The sequence below is a fragment of the Equus przewalskii genome, chromosome X, assembly GCF_037783145.1.
Source record: "Equus przewalskii isolate Varuska chromosome X, EquPr2, whole genome shotgun sequence".
NCBI classification, from domain to species: domain Eukaryota; kingdom Metazoa; phylum Chordata; class Mammalia; order Perissodactyla; family Equidae; genus Equus; species Equus przewalskii.
Window position 1 is genome coordinate 30,683,313 of NC_091863.1, and position 21,357 is coordinate 30,704,669.

At 41.5% G+C, this 21,357-nt stretch overlaps 1 protein-coding gene across 1 annotated transcript in view; it reads left to right on the forward strand.

The window, feature by feature from the left end:
* The first annotated feature begins 385 nt into the window (after positions 1 to 385).
* LANCL3 (LanC like family member 3) overlaps positions 386 to 21,357 on the forward strand; it is a 94,836-nt gene continuing 73,864 nt past the window's right edge. Inside the window, exon 1 of the mRNA XM_070606310.1 lies at positions 386 to 1,301. Within this exon, the coding sequence (XP_070462411.1) occupies positions 729 to 1,301 (573 nt within the window). The 5' untranslated portion in view covers positions 386 to 728. The remainder of the gene's footprint in view (positions 1,302 to 21,357) is intronic.

Sequence of the window (21,357 nt, forward strand, 5' to 3'; positions counted from 1 at the left end):
CGAGATGAAAAACAAGTTTCAGGAGGGCGCTCAGGTTTTCCCTAGTACTCTAGACTGGCTCAGTGGCTTCTCAACCTTTAATGTGCCTGCGAATCACCTGGGGATCTTGCTAAATATGCTGATTTTGATTCAGTAGGTCTGGGGCGAAGACCGAGATGCTGCATTTGTAACATGCTCCCAGGTGATGCCGATCTGCTGGCTCGAGGACCACACTTTGAGTATACAAGAGACTCGTGGTCTTCACCTCCACCGTCAGGTGTATGCATGCCCAGACTCAGCATTCCGGATCAGTGTCCCGCGCGTCCCTGGCCTTCTGCCGGGAGGGGAGGAGCCGGGGGCGGGGCGGGAGGAGTGGCGCGGGCCCCGCGTGGGTCCTGCCGGAGATCACCTCTGCCCGGTGGAGAGGCGGCCAAGCTGCGGCGGCGCAGGAGGGGGCGGGTTCGGGGAGGGCGCGGCCTCTGGGAGGGGGGCGTACGACGCGCATCCCCCGCGCTCGCTGGGGCCACTCGGGAGCCTCGCGGCAGCCCGGTGCCCCACTTGGCAATCGGCTCCGAGCTTCTTCCTCGCGCCCGCCTCCTCTTGTCACCTCCCGTCTCAGCCTCCTTGCTCCATCCCCGCCGCATCCAGCGCCATCCCGAGTGCCTCGGACAGCGAGAGGCGGTGCGTGGGGCTGCAGGGCGCGCCCTCAAGCGGACCCCGGCTCGGCATTGAGGGGCACGGGCAGCAGCATGGACACCAAGCGCTGCTTCGCCAACCGCTTCGATGACTACCAGGGCAGCCTGCTGGCGGGCCAGTGTGAGGAGGCAGTGGCGCCCTTGGTCACCGCCACCATCGAGCGCATCCTTCAGGAGCTGCCCCCGCTCGGGGGCGGCGCTGAGGCCCGGGGGGCGGCGGCCGCGGCCAGCAGCTGCCAAGGTGGGCTGTACGGCGGCGTGGCCGGGGTGGCCTACATGCTCTACCACGTCTCGCAGAGCCCGCTCTTTGCCGCGGCCCGGGAGCGCTACCTGCGCTCGGCCAAGCGCCTCATAGACGCGTGCGCCCGCGCGGAGGAGTGGGGCGAGCCGGACGCCGACACCCGCGCCGCCTTCCTGCTCGGGGGTGCGGGCGTGTACGCTGTGGCCACGCTCGTGTACCACGCCCTGGGCCGCTCCGACTACGTGCAGCCGCTGGGCAAATTCCGGGCTCTGTGCGCCGTCTGCGCGCCGGTCTCCTTCTTGGAGTGCGGCTCGGACGAGCTGTTCGTGGGCCGCGCAGGCTACCTGTGCGCCGCGCTGGTGCTCAAGCAGAAACTCGCCCAGGAGGTAAGAGGCAGCCCCGGCCGCGAGGGGGCGCTCGCTGCCTGCCCGGCCGCGCCCCGCCCCGCCTCGCCGCGCGCGGCCCCGCAGCCCTTCCCGGGACCCCCAGCCCCGGGAGCAGCGCCCCTGGCTATTCGCTGTCTCTCTTTGTTTTTCTTGGGCGCTGTCGTTTCTTCAGTCTCTTGAGGTTTCTCTCCTTTTGTCCGTGTTCCCCCGTCTCTCTTTCAGTTTCTCATTTGTTGGGATGCCGAGTCTTTGCGCTTTGTTGGTGTTTTACGTTAACCGTGGCATCTCCCCAGATGCCTTTTCGCCCAGTAGCAGTTTGGAGGCCGTTTCAAATAAGGTTAAAAAAAAAAAAAAAACCCTTGAAAATGGAAGGGATTTCCCTTCCTTTGACTCTTCTGTCAAAAGCTGAAGCATCCTCGAATGTTAGAGTACTAGCAAAGTAGTGGAAGTTTGGGGGCTGATGATACTATCATTGTCTCCATCACTAATGTGGAGGAAAGTTGCTTCTGTGACCCCTGGGTCTGTAACCCAGACTTACTGCCCAGCTGTAGGTCTGATGTGCTTACCGTGTTGCTTACTATTCGGTTCATCTCATGGCTGTTATAAAATGCATGTCTGATGGAGGTGTCTTCTTTTAAATACACAAATGTAGACAGAATTTTACCCTGTTGTAATTGAATGTGCGTTTTTCATTTTAAAATGTGTAGTTAGGATTGTCAAGAGGACAGCATGCTTGACGGGGCAGGTTTTCTTAATGAATAGCTTTCCAGTGGCTCCTTGAAGTGAATTAGATTTCACAACTATATGAGTTTTTTTTCTGGATTCACTTCAAATACAGCGTGTGGATATTAGAAGAGAATGTACCAGTTCCTGTGGAGTAAGAAAAAAAATCCTCCAAAGGATCATAGTAACTAGAACTGAAAGAGAGTCACTTTCATTCATAACCCACTGGAGGCAAATACTGTTCTAGGGAGGAAGTGACACATTTAACTTGGCTTTATTTGGGTGAGAGGCATTTGAAAAAAAAAAAAAAGGTACACAGTGTTTTAAAAGTGTAATTAACTTAGATAACCTCTACAGAGGCAGACTTGATTTTTTTTTTATTTATAGCAGGTGAGGTTGATTCAAGTGAGAAAAAAAGATTACTAAAGACTGCACTGTGCTAGCAGGGCAGCAAAGGTCTGTGTGACAAAGTTGTCTTGAAATAGTTCTCTCTGCCTCTGAGTCACTTATCTGCTAGCAGTTTCCCAAGGGCCCTTCCAGTTGTATAAAACCTTTTAGAAGGCCACAGGGCTATTTACATATCATTTGCATTATATTTGCATCTGCGCCTCAGATCTTGCAGTCTGGCAATAGGCAATTTTCAAATCTGTTCTTTTTCCCCCAGTTGTTTTCCTTAGACTTGCTTGTTTCCCTTTCCATGCCTTGGGGCTTTTTCTCCAGAATGGAATGGGGAAGAGTGGGAGACCCATCAGGTCATACAGGTGGAAACAGACCAGAAGGACTTCTTGCCCCAAAACTGGTGGCCCAGGGCCAGTCTGCAATGCTGATCCACAAAGACATTTATTAAGACCTCTCTTCTGCCCTCCTGCCAAACCGGATCTTTCTGTTTATACTAATCAAGTTGAGGTGCTTTGGCCCCTGCTCCCAGGAGATAGCTCAAGCTCTGAGGGTTAAAAAACAGCTCCTAACCTGAGCAAATCAGCTTGTCTCAGGGGTGGCCTCGGCTGCGGCAATCCAAGTTCAGGCTTGAAAGGTGCAGGGCAGGGGCTAAGCATGCCAGGCTGGAAGCCCTTGGAGGGGAATATACAAGTCTTATGCAGCATCCCCACTCCCATGTCCTAGCCAGCATATGGCTTTGCCCTCAGTAGATGATTCACAAACCTTGATTAAAGTGAGTTGTGAACTTCTGTTATTTCTCTAAATAATCTGTCATTGTGTCCTGGGTTTCTTTCCCTCCAATGACATTTGTATTCCCTTTCCTCTGGCAGTTCCCTCAGTTATCACCCTAGGCTAGATCCTCCCCACACTACTTGGCACATCTTTGGCACCTAATAGTTGAATGAATGAATCGCCATTTACTGGGATTAGTGCAGTATCCTCTGAGCTAGAGTCTCTCAGTCAAGCCATTCCACGTACCTCTGAGAAACCAATCTTCTTAAGAACACTTCATTATGTCATTTCCCTGCTCAGCATCCTGCAATGGCTTCCTATTACCTTTTCTCCAGTGGCTTCTCATCTCACTCGCAGTTAGAGCTAAGATACTTAAAATGGCTGACAAGGTCCCACATGATCTGGTCCCCTGCATAGCTACTCCGCTTCTTGCTCACTCTGCTTCAGCCACACTGGCCTTGCTGTTTCAGGTATTCTACTGTCTCAGGGTGTTTATACCTGCTGTTCCCTCTGCTTGGAATACTTCCCCCTAGCTAGTTTAATAGCTAGCTCCCTGACCTCGTACGGGTTGTTGCCTCCTCACTGAGGCCTGTTATAATTGCAACCCTGTCCCCTGACTTATGCCCCTTTCTTGTTTCATTTTACTTGTTTTGTTTGTCTTCACCGATTAGAATGGAAGCTCCATAAGAGCAGAGAGTTTGTTTCATTGCTGTATTCCCAGCATTAGGACAGTGCGTGATACACATTTAGGTATTCAACTTGCCTTTTGTTTGGTGGTGTTGCAAATGTTGTCCACTCTCTGGCTAGCATTATCACTGAGTTTTAATGGTGTCTCATTTATCAATATTTTCCTTTATGGTGGTGCTTTTGGTGTCACATTTAAAAAATCCTTTCCTACCGCCAGTCTCAGTAAATATTGGTTGAATGAATGAACTAAATGAATGCTAGTTTCTTACAAATTTTGCCTCAGATCAAGCTTAACCGTTAGACTGGTGCTTGTTAAACGTGAATGTTCATAGGCATCACCTGCAGATCTTGTTAATAAAAGAGATTTGGATTCAGCAAGCCTGAGATTCTGCATTACTAACAAGTTCCTTGATGACGCTGATGCTACTGGCCCAAGGACCACACTTTGACTAGCAAGGCAATACAATACTGCATAGGGTTTGGCATTATACTAGCCACGTCTATTAAGGTATGTTATAAGACACAATTCTATGAAGCTTGATATATTTATAAGGTTGTAGCTTAGAATACTGATTACTATATCCTACCGTGTTTTCATTATGAGGACCCACAAAAGGAATTTCTTTCAGGACTTAGAAATAGAACTAGTTGTGTTCCTCCTGGAAATTGATTGAATTTTTTAAATCTTCAGAATATATCATGTAACTGACTGTTTCTCACTTTATGTTGGTTACTAGGAAGCATATGGCCAGAATTGTGGTCCACATAAACTTGCATACAGTGCCTTATCCATGTATTTTTGTTTACTTAGCATTTACCCCGGGTTTATCTAATTTTTTTCTTCCTTAGTTTACCCTTTTCTGAATTTTCTTCCATTTGATTTTGTTTGTGTTTATGTGCATGAGATGAAGAAAATCCGTGTGCACGTAGAGAGAAACAGACATGCAGAGACAGAACCACTCTATCCAGGTGATATATATATATTTTTTTTTTTTTTTTGAGGAAGATTAGCTGTGAGCTAACTACTGCCAATTCTCCTCTTTTTGCTGAGGAAGACTGCCCTGAACTAACATCCATGCCCATCTTCCTCTATTTTGTACGTGGGACGCCTAGCACAGCATGGCTTTTGCCAAGCGGTGCCATGTCGGCACCCGGGATTGGAACCGGCGAACCCTGGGCTGCCAAAGCGGAACGTGTGCACTTAACCGCTGTGCCACCAGGCTAGCCCTGATATATTTTTGTTTAATTTGGCCCTCCTGGAAATACTCAAAGGAAGTAGCTTTGAGGTTTTGTTAGGCATATATCTGAGCAATGGGGCACTGAAGTCCCAAGAAATCACACCATAAAAGCTTGATTTGGGTTTATTCTGCTTTCCAGATTGGTGGAAATGTAGCAGGGAAAAGGAAGTTAGAAAAAATGGTGGAGGGATTAAGGGGAGGCCTAGGGAGCATAGTTAAAATAATAACTTTGCCACTGGGTGACCTTGGACAAATAATTTAACATCTTTGAGCCTCAATTTCCTCACTTGTAAAGTGGATTAATAATAGCTTCTTCATTCACTTATTCTGTTGTTTAGTCACTCATTCAATGAGTGTCAGGTTTCTACATATGCCAGGCCTCCTTACTAGATGCCAGGATTTAGTAGTGAACAAAAATCAATATAATTATGTTGTTAGAAGTGCTCTGAGGGAAGTAAACAGGAAATAACTGGGGGCGGGGCAGGCAAGGGGAGGGTTGCTGCCTAGCATACATTAGTAAGGAAGGCTTCTCTGTGGAGGTGATGTCCTGGCTCCTCACTGAAGCATGAAAATGAAGTGGCTGCTTTAAGAGCAGGCTTTCCAAGCAAAGGGGATAGCAAGGACAAAGCCCCCAAGGTGGGAAACTGCTTGGAGATTTCAAAGAAATGGAAGGTGGCCAGCATGGCTGGAGCAGGGTGAGGGAAGGCTGCGGGACAGAGGAGTTTGAGACTGGGAAGGAGCCATGAGCAGGGTAAAATAGATCCTGTGGGGCCAGGTGGGTCAAACTTAGGAGTTTGCATTTGTTTCAGGTTTAAACAGGGGAAGGTCTTCGTTTTATTTACCTTTTAAAAAGATCACTCTGGTTTTCTGCATGGACAGTGGATTGAACAGTATTAAGAATGGTCACAAGGGGGACTGGTTACAGGAAATTTAAACCCCTTTTGTGCCGAGGACTCCTTTGTAAATCTGCTGAGACCTACAGTACCTCTTAGAATAACATTTTTAGACGCATAAAATAAAGCACACAGGATTACAAAGGAAGCCAATTATATCGACATTCAGTAACGAAAACATTTAAAAAAATGTGTAATGCAGTAGCGTATGTGCTTCTTTATTAACACATTAAATAAGATTTTGCAGCAGGCTTAAGGATTATGGTACTTTTGAAATGTATGAGGGTCAATGATATTTCGAGATATCTTCAACAACTGCAGTGTGATATGAATATATCTGTGATTTCTATAGGTGGCAAAGTCACAAGTACTACTCGTGGCTTGTGGTCTGCATTTGTAATGAAAGGAAATGTTAAATTGTTTAAATAAGATTTGAAAAAATATAGATGGGATTTTATTTTCCCAGCCAAAAGGGACTGGTCTGGAAGTTGCTGTGATGACTCAGCCTAGATAAAGTGCCTAGTGTAGTGCTTGGCACAGGGTAGCTGCTTAATGAAATCACTGTTATTCCCTTTTGCTTCTGCTAACAGAAAATCAAAAGTGATTCTGAACATCACATAGAAAATTATACCCAATACAAGGAATCTATCTTCCTAACATGATTTAAAAAACTATTAGATTGTTAATTGGGTCCTCAGCTCATTCCTAAGGCAGGTGGTTGGCAGCTGTATAAGTGGGGGTGCTTTTAGCTGCAAATACCAGAATGTTCAATAAAACGTGATCTAAATAATGGGAATATTTATTACCTCACTTTACAGACAGTGTAAAGCTGGGCCATTCCAGGATTGGTTCAGCCTCAGGGAAGTCATCAGAACCCAAGCCTTTCCTTTTCCTCAGCTATTCTTGGTGTGTGAGCTGTATCACTCTTCAAGGTTGCATGGTGGCTGCTGCCATTTCAAACATTGTGTCCCCATACAGCTGAAGTAGAAAGGGATGGTCTGAGGCTTTTTTCTTGCCTCTTTTTATCATGTAGAACATTCTATCCTTGAAGAATTTCCATTCTGCCTGATGACCCAGCGCTTGGTCACTGGCCCAGTGCTGGCCACTTCTGGTTTCAGGGGAGGCTGGGAAGGTTAGTCTCCTTCAGTTCTAACCTCTGTCATTGGGTGCAAGTTCTGAGAAGAAAGAAGAGGGGAATGGCTGTTGGGTGGTTACCAAAGTGTCTGCCCCTTGGCATCCCTTGGCAAGGTCTGTCTCATGACCTCCTACTTCCTTGGCTATTGTGAATAATGCTGCAATGACCATGGGATGCAGATATCTCTTCAAGATCCTGTTTTCATTTCCTTTGGATAAATACCCAGAAGAGGGATTGCTGGATCATATGGTAGTTCTATTTTTATTTTTTTCCGGAAACTCCGTACTGTTTTCCATAGTTGTTGTACCAATTTACATTCCTACCAACAGTACATAAGGGTTCTCTTTTCTCCACACCCTCACCAACACTTCTCTCTTGTCTTTTTGATAACAGCTATGCTAACAGGTGTGAGGTGATATCTTACTGTGTTTTTTACTTATTTTATTGAGGTCACATTGGTTTATAACATTATATATTTCAGGTGTACATCATTATATTTTGACTTCTGTGTAGACTGCATCATGTTCACCACCAAAAGTCTAGTTGCCATCCATCACTGTACACGTGTGTCCCTTTACCCCTTTTGCCTTCCCTGCACTCCCTTCCCCTCTGGTAATCACCAATCTGGTCTTTGTATCTGTGTGTTTATCTTCCACATGTGAGTGAAGTCATACAGTAATTGTCTTTCTCCGTCTGACTTATTTCGCTTACCATAATACTCTCAACATCCATCCATGTTGTCACAAATGGCATGATTTCATCTTTTTTATGGCTGAATAATAGTCCATTGTGTGTATACATGCATACACACACACTGCATCTTCTTTATCCATTCATCCTTTGATGAGCACTTAGGTTGCTTCCAAGTCTTGGTCATTTTGAAAAATTCTGCAGTGAGCATAGGGGTGTAGATATCTTTTTGAATTAGTGTTTTCATGTTCCTTGGGTAAATACCCAGAAGTGGAATAGCTGCATCATATGATATTACTATTTTTAGTTTTTTGAGAAATCTCCATACTGTTTTCCATAGTGGTTGCACCAATTTACAATCCCACCAGCAGTGTATGAGGGTTCATTTTTCTTCACATCCTTTCCAACAGTTGTTATTTCTTGTCTTTTTAATAATAGGCATTCTGACGGGTATGAGGTGATCTCCTTGTAGTTTTGATTTGCATTTCCCTAATATTTAGTGATGTTGAACATCTTTTAATGTGCCTGTTGGCCATTTGTATATCTTCTTTGGAAAAATGTTCATGTCTTCTACCCATTTTTTGATATCATCTCCTCAGGCAAGGGAAACGGAAGAGAAAAACAAATGGGACTACATCAAACTAAAAAGCTTCTGCACAGCAAAGGAAACCATCAACAAAACGAAGAGACAACCCACCAACTGGGAGAAAATATTTGCAAATCATATATTGGATAGAGGGTCAATATCCAAAATATAAAGAACTCATACAACCCAACAAAAATGAGAAGCGTCTATGCGGTTCTTCTGCCCCTTTTTTAATTGAGGTGGTGTTTGCTATTGAGTTGTGTGAGTTCTTTATTTATTTTTGATATTAATCCCTTATCCAAAATATGGTTTGCAAATATTTGCTCCTGTTCTGTAGGTTGACTTTTCATTTTGTTAATTGTTTCTTTTGCTCTGCAGAAGGTTTTTAGTTTGATGCAATCCTGTTTCCTGAGTTTTTGCTTTTGTTTCTTGTGTTTTTGGTGTCATATCCAGAAAATCATTGCCAAGACCAATGTCAAGGAGCTTTTTCCATATGTTTTCTTTTAGGAGTTTTACAGTTTCAGGTTTTAAGTCTTTAATCCATTTTGAGTTAATTTTTGTGAGTAGTGTAACATAGGAGTCCAGGTTTATTCTTCTGCATGATTATCCACTTTACCCAGCACCCTTTATTTATGAGACTGTCCTTTCCCTGTTGAGTATTCCTAGCTCCCATGTCAAATATTAGTTGACCATGTATTTAGGGAGTTGTCTATGGGCTCTTGATTCTGTTCCCTTGGTCTGTGTGTCTGCTTTTGTGTCAGTACCATACTGTTTTAATTAGTATAGCTTTGTAATATAGTTTGAAATCAGGATGTGTGATGCCTCAATCCCTGTGATTGCCAAGAAGATATAAGAACTAACACGGATTGATCACTTATCGTGCACTGTCATAAGCACTTTACATATATTATGTCATTTAATACTGCTGGCAGCCTTATGACATAGGCACCATTACTATCTCCATCCTACCCAGTGAGGGAAATGAGGCACAGAGGTTGTAGAACTTGTTCCAGGTTACACAGCTAGTCAGTGGCAGAGATGGGGTTTCATCCCCCACAGGCTGGTTGCCAAATCTGGGCTTTGAATTAGTGCTCCTCACACTTGAATGTGCACACAAATCTCTTGGGGATCTTGTTAAAAATGAGGTTTTGATTCATTAGGTTTGGGGTGAGGCCCGAGATACTGCATCTCTAACAAGCTCCCAGGTGATGCTGCTGCTGGTTCATTGAGCAGACATGAGTAAAAAGCTCTAGATCACTATTTTTTCCTTAATTTTATGGGATTGCCTATCAGTACATTTGATCTCCCAAAACTTCGTGATTTTCATTGTTCATTCTTTGTACTGAAATGATTTCTTCCATGAATGCCAGAATATCAGCTCTCTAGTTCATAGTTTATGCTAAAGGAAAGATTCACTGCCTGGCACATCTCCTTGCGGTTTTAAGGCCTCTGTTAATGTCTATGAATGAGTGCACAGATTTCTTTTTTCTGATAAATATAATTTTGTACCATATACACATGGTTTATTAAAGGTGCAAATAGACCACGTTCCAGCGGTCTTAAATTTTTTAAATTATTTCATAACAATAAGAGACACTTTATTATGACATTCCTAGATCAGATAGAAAAAATGATCTTTATGCTCATGGAACCGCACCCATTTTAGCATCATTCAGTTAAATTCACCCATGCTACATAAAGTAGTGCTGCCTCCAACTCTGAATTTATTTAAATTGACTATGCTTAGACATTTTCCTTTTTATTTTTAAATTTTTCCTGATACAGTGATTTAACAGACCTACTCAAAATAACCCAGATTTCCTTAGATATAATTTGTTTATACCTTTTCATCTGTTAATATACATTCCACTAAAACCTAAACTTATTATTTGTATTATAATTATTTGAAGAGAGCATGGCTTGTAATTTTGTTACTGAATAAATAAATTGGGGAAATATGCATAATGAAAATGCTTTTAAACGTACTGAATTATTTATTTTGACAGTAACTTCACCTCCCAGTGTTCTATAAGGCGGTTGTTTTAATGGAATTTCACTATATTTATTGACCTTTGAATGTGAAAACGATAGATTGTATAAATTATTAACTTGGCTAATTTCATTTTTGCTGGTTAATTTAATAAGTGATGTTTGCCATATGACCGACTCCTACACAATGGATTCCCGCCATGTGGCAGGGAGGTCCTTTAATATCCCCATGTGGTGATAATCTCTTGGTAAACTTGCTGACAGTCCATGATGTATCCAAGTAAGTGTTTCTCTTTGTGATTCACTTTTACTAATTGATCTCTGACCTACATTCATTAATTAAGTACAATACCTTGGATGTTTGGTTTGTTCCAAAGAAAAACATGTTCTCATGCATTATTTATATGTATCTAAGTGGCTCTTGTCTTTTCCTAATTATTTTCTTTATGGATTTAGTTACTAGGGAAATCTACCAAGTTAACAGGCTCATTATTCTTGGGGTGCTAGCCACTTAGACAAACTGGATTTTCAAGAAGTCATCTGATCCATTCTTTCTTTTAGCAAGCTGAACAAAGAAGTGTTTTGTGTAAGATCAGATTTCCTTTTCTCGATAGCTTTACCCATTCAACAACTCAGACAAATGAATGACTTTGACACGTTGAAGTGTGTGTGTTGCTACCTGGGCCATAAAGAAGCTGTTTCCCAGATGAGAGTTAGTCTTACAGACTTCACGGGTGAGAGAATCATCTAAATGAGAGGTGGCAAAACAAATATTGGTCATAGCATTATGTGCAGTTAGCTGTTACTGAGCCCATCTGCTGGCTCCATTGCTTTGCATGGAATAGATTCCCTGTGCTCAGTGGTGTGTTTAAATTTGGTGTCCATAGCAACCAAAGCATCACCAATCTCAAAGCAAGCACTGTAGGGACCAGCTGAATCTCCACTCATACAATGACTTTAGGAGGGAGCCACATTCCTAACAGACTTTATAGCTATCTAAGGCTGAAGAGATCCAATGCTCAACCAGAAAGGAAGTAGTGTCCTCATGCACATTTCCCTCATTTAATCTTGAAATGTTCTCTTCTTTTCTTGTGAGGCAAAGAGAATTGCGCATGTATCACAAGTTGAGATTGTTGAAATAGGTTGCACTCTCAATGAAGACATTAAAACATCGTGGTTAAGAACAGAACTGTCAGAGTCAGGTAGCAAGGATTGAATCCTCTGGCTCCACCATAGTAACTGGTTGACCTTAGTCAAGTTACTTAACATCTTTGAGGTTTCATTTCCTCATGTGCAAAATGCAATACAAGGAGCACTCACCTTATAGGTGTGTTATGAAGATCCACTGAGAATGTGCATGTAATGTGCTTAGCAGAGGGTCTGCTAGCACAAAGACTTTGTATAAGTCGGCCATTATTTTATTTGTATTTCAAGTGTTGATGTGAAGTGAGACTCTGCATTGGCTAAATAACATAGGTATGTTTTGTGGGCATTCAGCCTAATATTCCCTGTGGTGGTATTCAGAGCTGCTCTGTCCCTGATCACTACAGCAAAGCTTTGAGTTCTCCACACAGAGGCCATAAAGGGCTGGAGGGAAATATCATCTGCTCTGCCATGCAGGAGATTAAGCTGAGCAGCTCAGAGAGATTATGTGTCAAAGTAAATTGAGTGGCTGGTCATCACCCCTGAAACACGAACCTGTGCAAGTTACCCTCTGCACTTTGCTTCTTCCAGGAAAAGGACTGTTCTTTTCTCTTTCTAAAATTTCAGGCTCTTTGTGGACTTATTCTAGGAATTGGCTTTCCTGTGTCTCTCATTTGTACTCTTCAGAGTAAATCACCTAATTAGCTTTAAGCAACTGTAAATTGCTGTGCAGGCAATGTTGGAATGTTTGTTTCTTCCTCTGTTCTCCCAGAATCTGAGTGGCGGATTCAAGAAGCTCTTTCTGGCTCTTAAGTTCTCTTTGCTTCTAAAGATCATTTGCTTGCATGGCACTAATTCAGAATTTCAGATGAATTTCAATAGTTGTGTCTCTGGCAAGGTGACAACTTCAAATGAGTTTTCCTCAGCAAACGTTCCAGGGCATGTATATTTGGTAGCTTGTTTCAGAAAAGGATTAATAAAATTAAGGATTCTTTCAAGTGTTTCTTCAGCTTCTGGGCCCAGAAATTGTTTTTCTTGCATTAATGCACTTTTCTATTTGCATTCAAGACCATGTGGTATAGACTCACTGTCAGTTTTACAAACTGAAATCTACATTTTACTCTTTAGCTCTTAGCTCCTATTTATATTCGTTGATAACATGATGATCTTAATATTTACACCTACGCTACTAATAAAGGTTTAATTATGGCTTCCTCCTGTCCCTAATCATTAAGTTATGTGTATTCACTAGTTCTGCTTACAACCCTCAGTACAACACCAACTGGCTCTAGGTCTTGGCCTTCGTCTCCATGGGGGTCTGTTATATTTTTCTCTGATTTGTGGACTTAGGTCAGTGTTTCTCAGACTTGAATGTGCATTAGAATCCCCGGGAGCACTTGTTATAACACACATGGCTGGGCTCTATCTCCAGAGTTTCTGGTTCAGTAGGTCTGGAGTAGGGCCTGAAACCTTGCACTATTAACAAGTTCCCGGTGATGCTGCTGCTCACCTGGAGACTACATTTTTAGAACCGCTGTCTTAGACTGTACCTTTAACCCTGGCCAAATATCTCTGAAATGTGAAAACTAAGTGAAGGCATATGGTGGTAGTACCGTGAACTTATCACCCCTAGAAAATAACTCAAAGGATAGGACTTAACTGTATGACAGGCACTGTGATAAGCATATTCATTTCAGGGGAGAACATTGTGACTGAGAAGTTCAGTAACTTGTCTGTCATCATACAGCTGGTAAAGTAGTTGAACCCACAGTCGTCTGACTCTAGAGCTTAATTTCGAGAGATTGAAGTCAGTTAAGACTTCTGCATGCTTTTCTGCTAAAGTACACACTACCACCTGGAGAGGGAGTTGTACCTCAAGACATTTGGAAGAATAGCCTAAACTCGACTCTGTGAAGCTCAAGTTGTTTCTGAAGTTTAACTTAAAATTGAGTAAAAATGACAGCACAGGAAAATGCTCTACAATTGTCCCAAACTTCCAGAAGCCTGTGAGTCTCAGCTTCCTGGTACGTTAGAAAGGTTCAGGAATTAGAAGTTCTAGAAACCTTTGGTGATAGTGGGGGTTTGGGTCAGGTCTGAAAACAGAACTGGTTGCAAGGTTGGTACAGTGGTTAGACTCCTGGATCCTTTCCCAAACCCAAGCAACTAGATGATGGTCTTAGGCCAGGTTCTCCAAAAACTGACTCTGAGGTGTAGATTTATGTGGAAGTGCTTCATTAAGGACGTGCTCCCAGGAGAAACCAGAATGGGAGTGGGGGAAACAATGAAGGGTAGGAAGCCAAGCAAAGGTGTGATTTTAGGCTAAGTCCCAGCCTTTGTGTCATCCTGTTAGGGGAGCTATGGAGTCTAAATTACATCTCAAAGTTTGTCTTGACTAGAGGCATACTCTCGCACCAGTAATTCACTACAGCTAGGAGATAGGCATGTAATCTTCCAGATACGTCCGGCTCTTTTGGCATGTTGCCAGACTGGCTCTTGTGGCCCAAAAGTAGGACTCTGAAGAAGGCTGCAGGTGAGAGTTGTTAGAAGCAAAGCACATGGACACTGGGGGATGGGTTCACAGAATCAATAGGAATGGTCTGAGAGGTTCTGGAAGGAACATCGACAGTTTCCATACATGGGCCCTCCAGACCTTAGTAGAAGCCTTAGTGTTCATGTTCTTGACAGACTGAATTAAAGAAGCTCTGGGTTTTGAGGACCAAGACACAGTCAAGGGCAAAGATGAGGTACTTCACTGAAAACGGCAAGATTACATGCTGAATGGTGAGACATCACCCCAATCCCATCCCCCGCCCCCATCCACATAGCCCCTTCCTCAGCTCAACTCCAAGAACAGTGGCAGACACACTCGTCTCCCAAGTGGTAGATTGAAGGAGGGTCTATGGTTGTCAGATTCAACAAAAAAGAACCACAAATACATTTGTAGGGGTAACCCCTCCCAGTGAAAAAGCAGTTATACTGCCTTGTTACCTGACAGTAAAGGCCACCAATTGCCTAGCCCTCTCCTACACCTAGAGTTCCCAATGAGCTTTTTAGGTTGAGACTCTTAAACAGCAACTGTCAAAAGACTGAGGGGCTGGCCTGTGGTGTAGTGGTTAAGTTTGGCACACTTTGCTTCAGCGGCCTGGATTTGCTGGTTCAGGTCCTGGGTGCAGACCTACGCCACTAGTCAGCCTTGGTGTGGTGGTAACCCACATATAAAGTGGATGAAGATTGGCACAGATGTTAGCTCAGGGCTAATCTTCTTCAGCAAAAAAAAAATTTGAGGGAAGCATCCAATCTGGAAGACAGTGGTCATAACAAAATAAGTAGGAAAACTGAACTTGGAGTAAACAGTTATTAGGAACAGAAGAGAACTGCTCAAATCTCTAGTTAATATTGTGAGGAAAGTGATCACATGTATGAACTAAAAGCAAGATATTATTGAAAGCAATATTCAGAGCACAGAAAAAGAACTTAGAAATTAAAAATATAGCAGAAATAATTCAGGAGAAGGATTAGAATATTAAGTTGAGGAAATGTCCCTGAAAGTTCAACCAAAAGACAATGAGATTGATAAAAAGAGAAAAGACGAACTAGAGGAAGTCCAACCTCTGTCCAGTAGTCAGTCCCAATATAAGAGAACAAAGTAAATGGAAGGGAAAATTAGGAAAAAAGATTTTTCACAAGTGAAAGACATGAATTTCCAGATCGAGGGGGCCCACCAGCTTGTTGGATGGAAAAAGAATGAAGAGTTTCTAAAGGCTTCCAAGAAGAAAAACTAAACTGGTTCCATAAACGGATTATCGCTTCACTTTGAATAGCAACTTAGGAAGCTATAAGACAATGGAGCAAGGCCTCCAAAATTCGCAGAGAAAATTCTTTATCAACTAGAATTCTATAGTACTTGAAATTATCAAGTATGAGAGTAGAAAAGTAAGTTTGCAAGATCTGCGAAAACAAAACATTTCTTTTGGTCCGTTGCAAAGGGAGAATGAACCAAGAAATGGGGAAATGTGGATCTCAAAACCTGGAGCTCTAGTACAGGTGGAATCACAGGAAACTTCTAGAATGATGGTAAAAGACAGCCTTGAAGGCAGCCAGTGAGTACTGAAGCAGAGCTATGGCTGGGATGTTGCCAAGAGGAAAAAAAAAGGATTACCTGATGTGTTTGGCTGTACCTAGAGGAGTTTTGCAGGTCTGTTGGAAACTTTTGGCCTGAATTTGTTAGAGACAAATAGGAAACCAAACAACGATATAAAAAGAAAAGGCAATTATTAACTTCGAGGGGGGAGAAAGGAGGAGAAAGGAAATGATAATCATTGCACATAGTATTGCTCAAATATTGGTTTCACCAAATCAATATTGTTTTGGTCAAATATGTGATATAACTATTTTGGGTGTTTGAAAAAGGAGGTGTATATATGGAGAGATTATAAGAGAGCTAAATCTTCATCTTCCATGTTAGGAGATTAATAGCACCTAAAATGGAAAAGTCAAATAGCTGTATAAGGATGTCATTTAGAGATATGAAGATAAGTAGCTAGAACAAAATACAGATAAAAGCTTTTTAATTTTTGCCTCAGAGGAGTGAGAATGTGGATGGAGAGGGGTGAGGCAGGAGCCTGATAGTATTTTGAAGAACTCTTCGCTTTTTAAACTATGCACACAATTTTTTTTTTTTTTGAGGAAGATTAGCTCTGAGCTAACATCTGCCAATCCTTCTCTTTTTTCTGAGGAAGACTGGCCCTGAGCTAACATCCATGCCCATCTTCCTCCACTTTATATGTGGGATGCCTGCCACAGCATGGCTTGCCGTGTAGTGCCATGTCTGCACCCGGGATCTGAACCGGTGAACCCCGGGCCGCCAAAGCAGAACATGCACACTTAACTGCTGTGCCACTGGGCTGGCCCCACAAATTTCTTTAAGAAATACAAGCACCAAGAGAATACCGTCATGCGTCAATTAAAGACAGAGGTGTGATCTGAGAAATGTGTCATTGGGCGATTTCGTCATTGTGCGAACATCATAGAGCGTACTTAGACAAACCTAGATGATGTAGCCTGCTACACACCTAGGCTATGTGGTACCAATCTTATGGGACCACCATGCGGTCCATTGTTGACTGAAACATTATGTCGTGCATGACTGTAAGTGACTCTTTGTCTTAATTAAGTTATACTCTTTGGCTGTGATTTTTCTGTATTCTGTTCTACACATGTATCCTGTTCCTGCTCAATGATTAAGAAATGTTATCAGAGAACATTTATGGAATGTTACCTAATAACAAATATAATGTCATTTATAGGTAAATTTTGTCAACAAATATTTCCCCATCAAAAATATGGCTTGCTGTATCCCTTGTATCCTTATAAGTAACACTAAATTAGGATTTAAATGATGACATTTTATTAGCTTAAATGGTTGAATAGCTCTGTGTCAATTAAAATCTCCATATGGTCTAAATAGTTGTGTCACCTTTAATAAAGTATTGAGTGAAATAACGAGGGTCAGAGCTACATCTATTAAGCTTGTACCCAGGAAGGAGGAGGAGAGAACCCAGTTAAAATAATGAAAAGTGAAAGTATAGATAATTAGGATACAATAAACACTAGTTGAACTATTTATGTAAAGCAGAACAAAATAATGGTTTTTTCATGGCAGTGGCCCTAAGCTGTTCCAAGATCCTAAAATGCTCCTAAGTCATTGCAACCAATAGTAACTAATAATTATATAGAACATTGCGTGCTAAGTACTTTTTACATAAACTGTCCCGTCTAATTCTCACAATATCTCTTCAAGTTAGAAATTATTGCTACCTTCGTTTTCAGAAGAGAAAATAGAAAACATTGAAAAGAAGTTAAGTAACTTTCCCAAGGATATAGGGTTGACGAATAGGATAATGATAATATTTATTGCCCAAGCAGGATAATTTTGATAGGAACCAATCAGTTGGGAATCTAAGACGAGAGAGAGAAATCAAGATTTACCCATGGGACTTAGGGCTCCCAGTTGATAAGGGATTGAATCTAGTCTAGAACTCAATTTATTCTTCAAAGTTGTGATCTTTCTGCTGCCTTGGGCTGGTGGTACCATTACTGTTAAAGTTCCCCATTCCCTAAATATACAAATAAATGTTGTCTGAATGGCAAATACTTGTTTCTGTTCTTTAAGAGAACCCTCAAGGGCGTGGGCCGAGCTTCTAAATCAGTCCTGGGGGTTCCGGACTGAATTAGTTGCTCCCTCCCACCCCAGATTCCTCACAGTAGCTTGAAAAGTCAGAGGAAGTGTCTGGAGGGCATTCAGATACAGGTGAGAAGTTCCTGATTAGAACATGGTAAAAGAACTCGTAGTGATGGTATTGCAGACAAGCGTGGATGATTAAGTGCGAGGATTGAAAGTAGATGGCAGCTCGTGGAAGCAGAGTTTGGTGTTTGGCAGACTATGGTGGTTGGGCAGGGCCTCCGGTGTGGGAGAGATGTTGGTCAGAGGTTACAAACTTCCAGTTATAAGATGAATAAGTGCTGGGGATCTAATGTGAAGCATGGTGACTATAGTTAACAATGCTGTGTTGTATACTTGAAAGTTGCTAGGAGAATGGATTTTAAATATCCTCACCACACACACAAATGTTAACTATGTGAAATGATGGGTGTTCACTACAACTAATCTTATTGTGGTATTTGTTTCACGATATACGTCAAATCATCACATCGTACACCTCAAACTTACACAATGTTATATGTCAATTATGTCTCAATAAAGTGGGGAAAAAATTTTTAAAAAGCTGGCAAATCACGAGATAAATAATCCTTAGCTGAAAGTTTCTAACACATTTGTTCCTTGAGTTTCTTTTGTTTTTTCTGATAAGCCTGTTTTCTTAATCCATCCCTTTCCCCAGCATCTCTGGCTGCCCGTTTGGGTGTACTGTTCACTGCACATATCATGATTGTTTTCATCCTACGTATTTCTGAGGGAGCCTTTCCTGCAGCATAACTGGGGCACCTCTGGGCTCTTAATCTCCATTCCCTTTTTACTACTATTGAGCACACTCTTGGCAAACAGAAGATTCTTAATACATATTTGCTGAAGGAAGGAAGGAAGTAATGCAGATGAAATGTTTTTAATTTCATGAAACTAACTCTGCTTATTTGAAGCTCAAGAAGGGACAACCCACATTTTCAAAGGAGCTCCTACCTAAATATGTTTTAGCTTTTACAAGTCTGACAGCAGAGCCTCTTAGGATTGAGTATTTGATGTACAGGATACTTGGTTGGTCATGAATATTGTCATATTTTCCCTCACAATCAGCCTTTCTACGGCTAAAGGGTGGTAAAATTCTACCACTTTTACATTACAAAATGAGAAATGTGCCCAGCTTGTGACAGGTCAAAATGATCCACTTATGCATTTCTGTGCTGACACATAGAACTCTCTGATTGTTAACATTAAAGATACCTTTTAGGAAACTATAATTTTGGACTTGTACAATACCTGACATCTAAAAAGATTTCTGTTTTGCTTTTTAAAATAATCTGTTAGTTTTATATTCATGTGGGTGATAAAATCTTGTGTATGTTTCTCAACCTTTATCTCCCTCTGTTTAGAGCTTGCATGCACTCTTGATAAATTAAACAGTGACAGATGTAGACATTTAATCAGCTATTAGAATTTCTTTTTTGTTTGTTTTGAAGGACTTGTGCTTTTCCTGTAAAGAAGAAAGAACTTAACATAGCAAACTGTCACTTTAATTGCATATTAAAATGCTGTTCCTCAAATAGTTGTTAAATTAAATATTTATGAATCATATGTGTATAGAAGAGTCAAAGCCAGTTTTCAGTAAGTATACTTTTACTACAGCTAAGAAATGAATGCCTCATCATGTCCTTCCCATCGTGAATAAACAGATACCTGAAGAGAGAATTAAATCAGAAATTAGAAGGAAAAATGGACCCTCAGAATTTTTCTGCAACATACTGTGACTTAATGTTTCTCTTCATCTTAGCATGAGCTTTTAATTAGCAAGGTGGTACCCTGTATAGCACAGCTGTTTCTGATTTATACTGTTGCCTATTGACCAACGTATACCTAACTCCTCATCAGTATTTCCAGCAGTCAGAGAAGTTCCCAATTCTTGATGCAGATGACTTCTTAAAGATTCTAACTAAAACTACTGTGTCAAAGGGCTTTTAACATTTAGCTTTCAAGCTTAAGTCATTCTGTGTTTTCCATCAGGCAAGCTGTGTTCCTGTCTGTCTAAATGTGAATCAAAGGCAGAACAATACTGCTTTGATTTCTGTTACTGTCTAGTGTTTTGTTTTTTTTCTAGAGATTTCAGGCCTGAAGTGGTACCTTCTGTGTAGTCCCTTGTTCGGAAGTTCTGGTCTCTGGCAGTTAAGATGCTGTGATGTTTTCAATGTGTTCACAATGCCCTCTGAATTTTGATTGCCAGGGATTTCTTTGTTTTTGGCTGTCTGCAATTTCACCATAGTGTGTCTAGAGTAGATTTCATTTTAATTATCCTGCTTGTTATATGTTGTGCTTCTTATATTTGTGGATTTGTGTCTTTAATCAGTTCTGGAAAATTCTCAGCCATTGTCCCTTCATATATTGCCTCTTCATTTTTTAATAACTTTGAGATATAATTCACATACCATACAGTTTACACATTTGAAGTATACAATTCAGTAGTTTTAATGTATTCATAGGGTTGTGCAACCATCACCACAGTCAATTTTAGAAGATTTTCATCACCCCAAAAGGAAACCCTGAAGCCATTAGCAGTCACTCGTCTATTCCACTCAGCTTCTCCTCCTATCCCCACTGCCCTAGGCAACCTCTAATCTGCTTTTTTCTCAAATCAAACTGTTGATTTACCTATTCTGGAGATTTCAAAAAAATGGAATCATACAATATGTGATCTTTTGTGACTGGCTTCTTTTACTTCGCAAAAGGTTTTCAAGGTCCATCCATGTTATAGCATGTATCAACACTTCATTTTTATTACCAAATAATATTCTATTGTATGGATACATAACATTTTATTTATCCTGTCATCAGTTGATGGACGTCTGAGTTATTTCCACTTATTGGCTATTAATGCTTCTGTGAATGTTCCTGTATAGGTTTTTGTTGTAGATATATGTTTTCACTTCTCGGTTATATACCTAGGAATGGAATTGCTGGGTCATATGGTAATTTTATGTTTAACATTTTGAGAAACTCTCAGACTTGTTTTCCAAACCAGCTGCATCATTTTTCATTGACACCAGCAATGTACGAGGGTTCTAGTTACTCTACACCTTTGTCAACACTTGTTATTATCAGACTTTTTGATTATAGCCATGTTAAGTGGGTATGAAGTGGTATATAATTGTGGCTTTGATACATATTTTCCTGATGACTAATGATGTTGAACATCTTTTCATGTGCTTATTGGCCATTTGCACATCTTTGGAGAAATGTCTTTTTAGATCCTTTGCCCATTTTCAATTGAGTTATTTTTTATTATTGAGTTGTAAAAATTCTTTGTATATTCTGGATATGTCTCTTATCAGAAATATGATTTGCAAATATGTTCTCTCATTGGGTTGTCTTTTATCTGTATTGAAGGTTTCCTTTGAAGCACAAAAGTTTTACTTATTTATTTTTTTGCTGAGGAAGATTCGCCCTGAGCTAACATCTGCTGCCAGTTTTCTTCTTCTTGTATGTGAGCTGCTGCCACAGCATGGCCACTGACAGACAAGTGGTGTAGGTCTGTGCCCGGGGACCAAACTTGGGCTGCTGCAGCAGAGCATGCTGAAC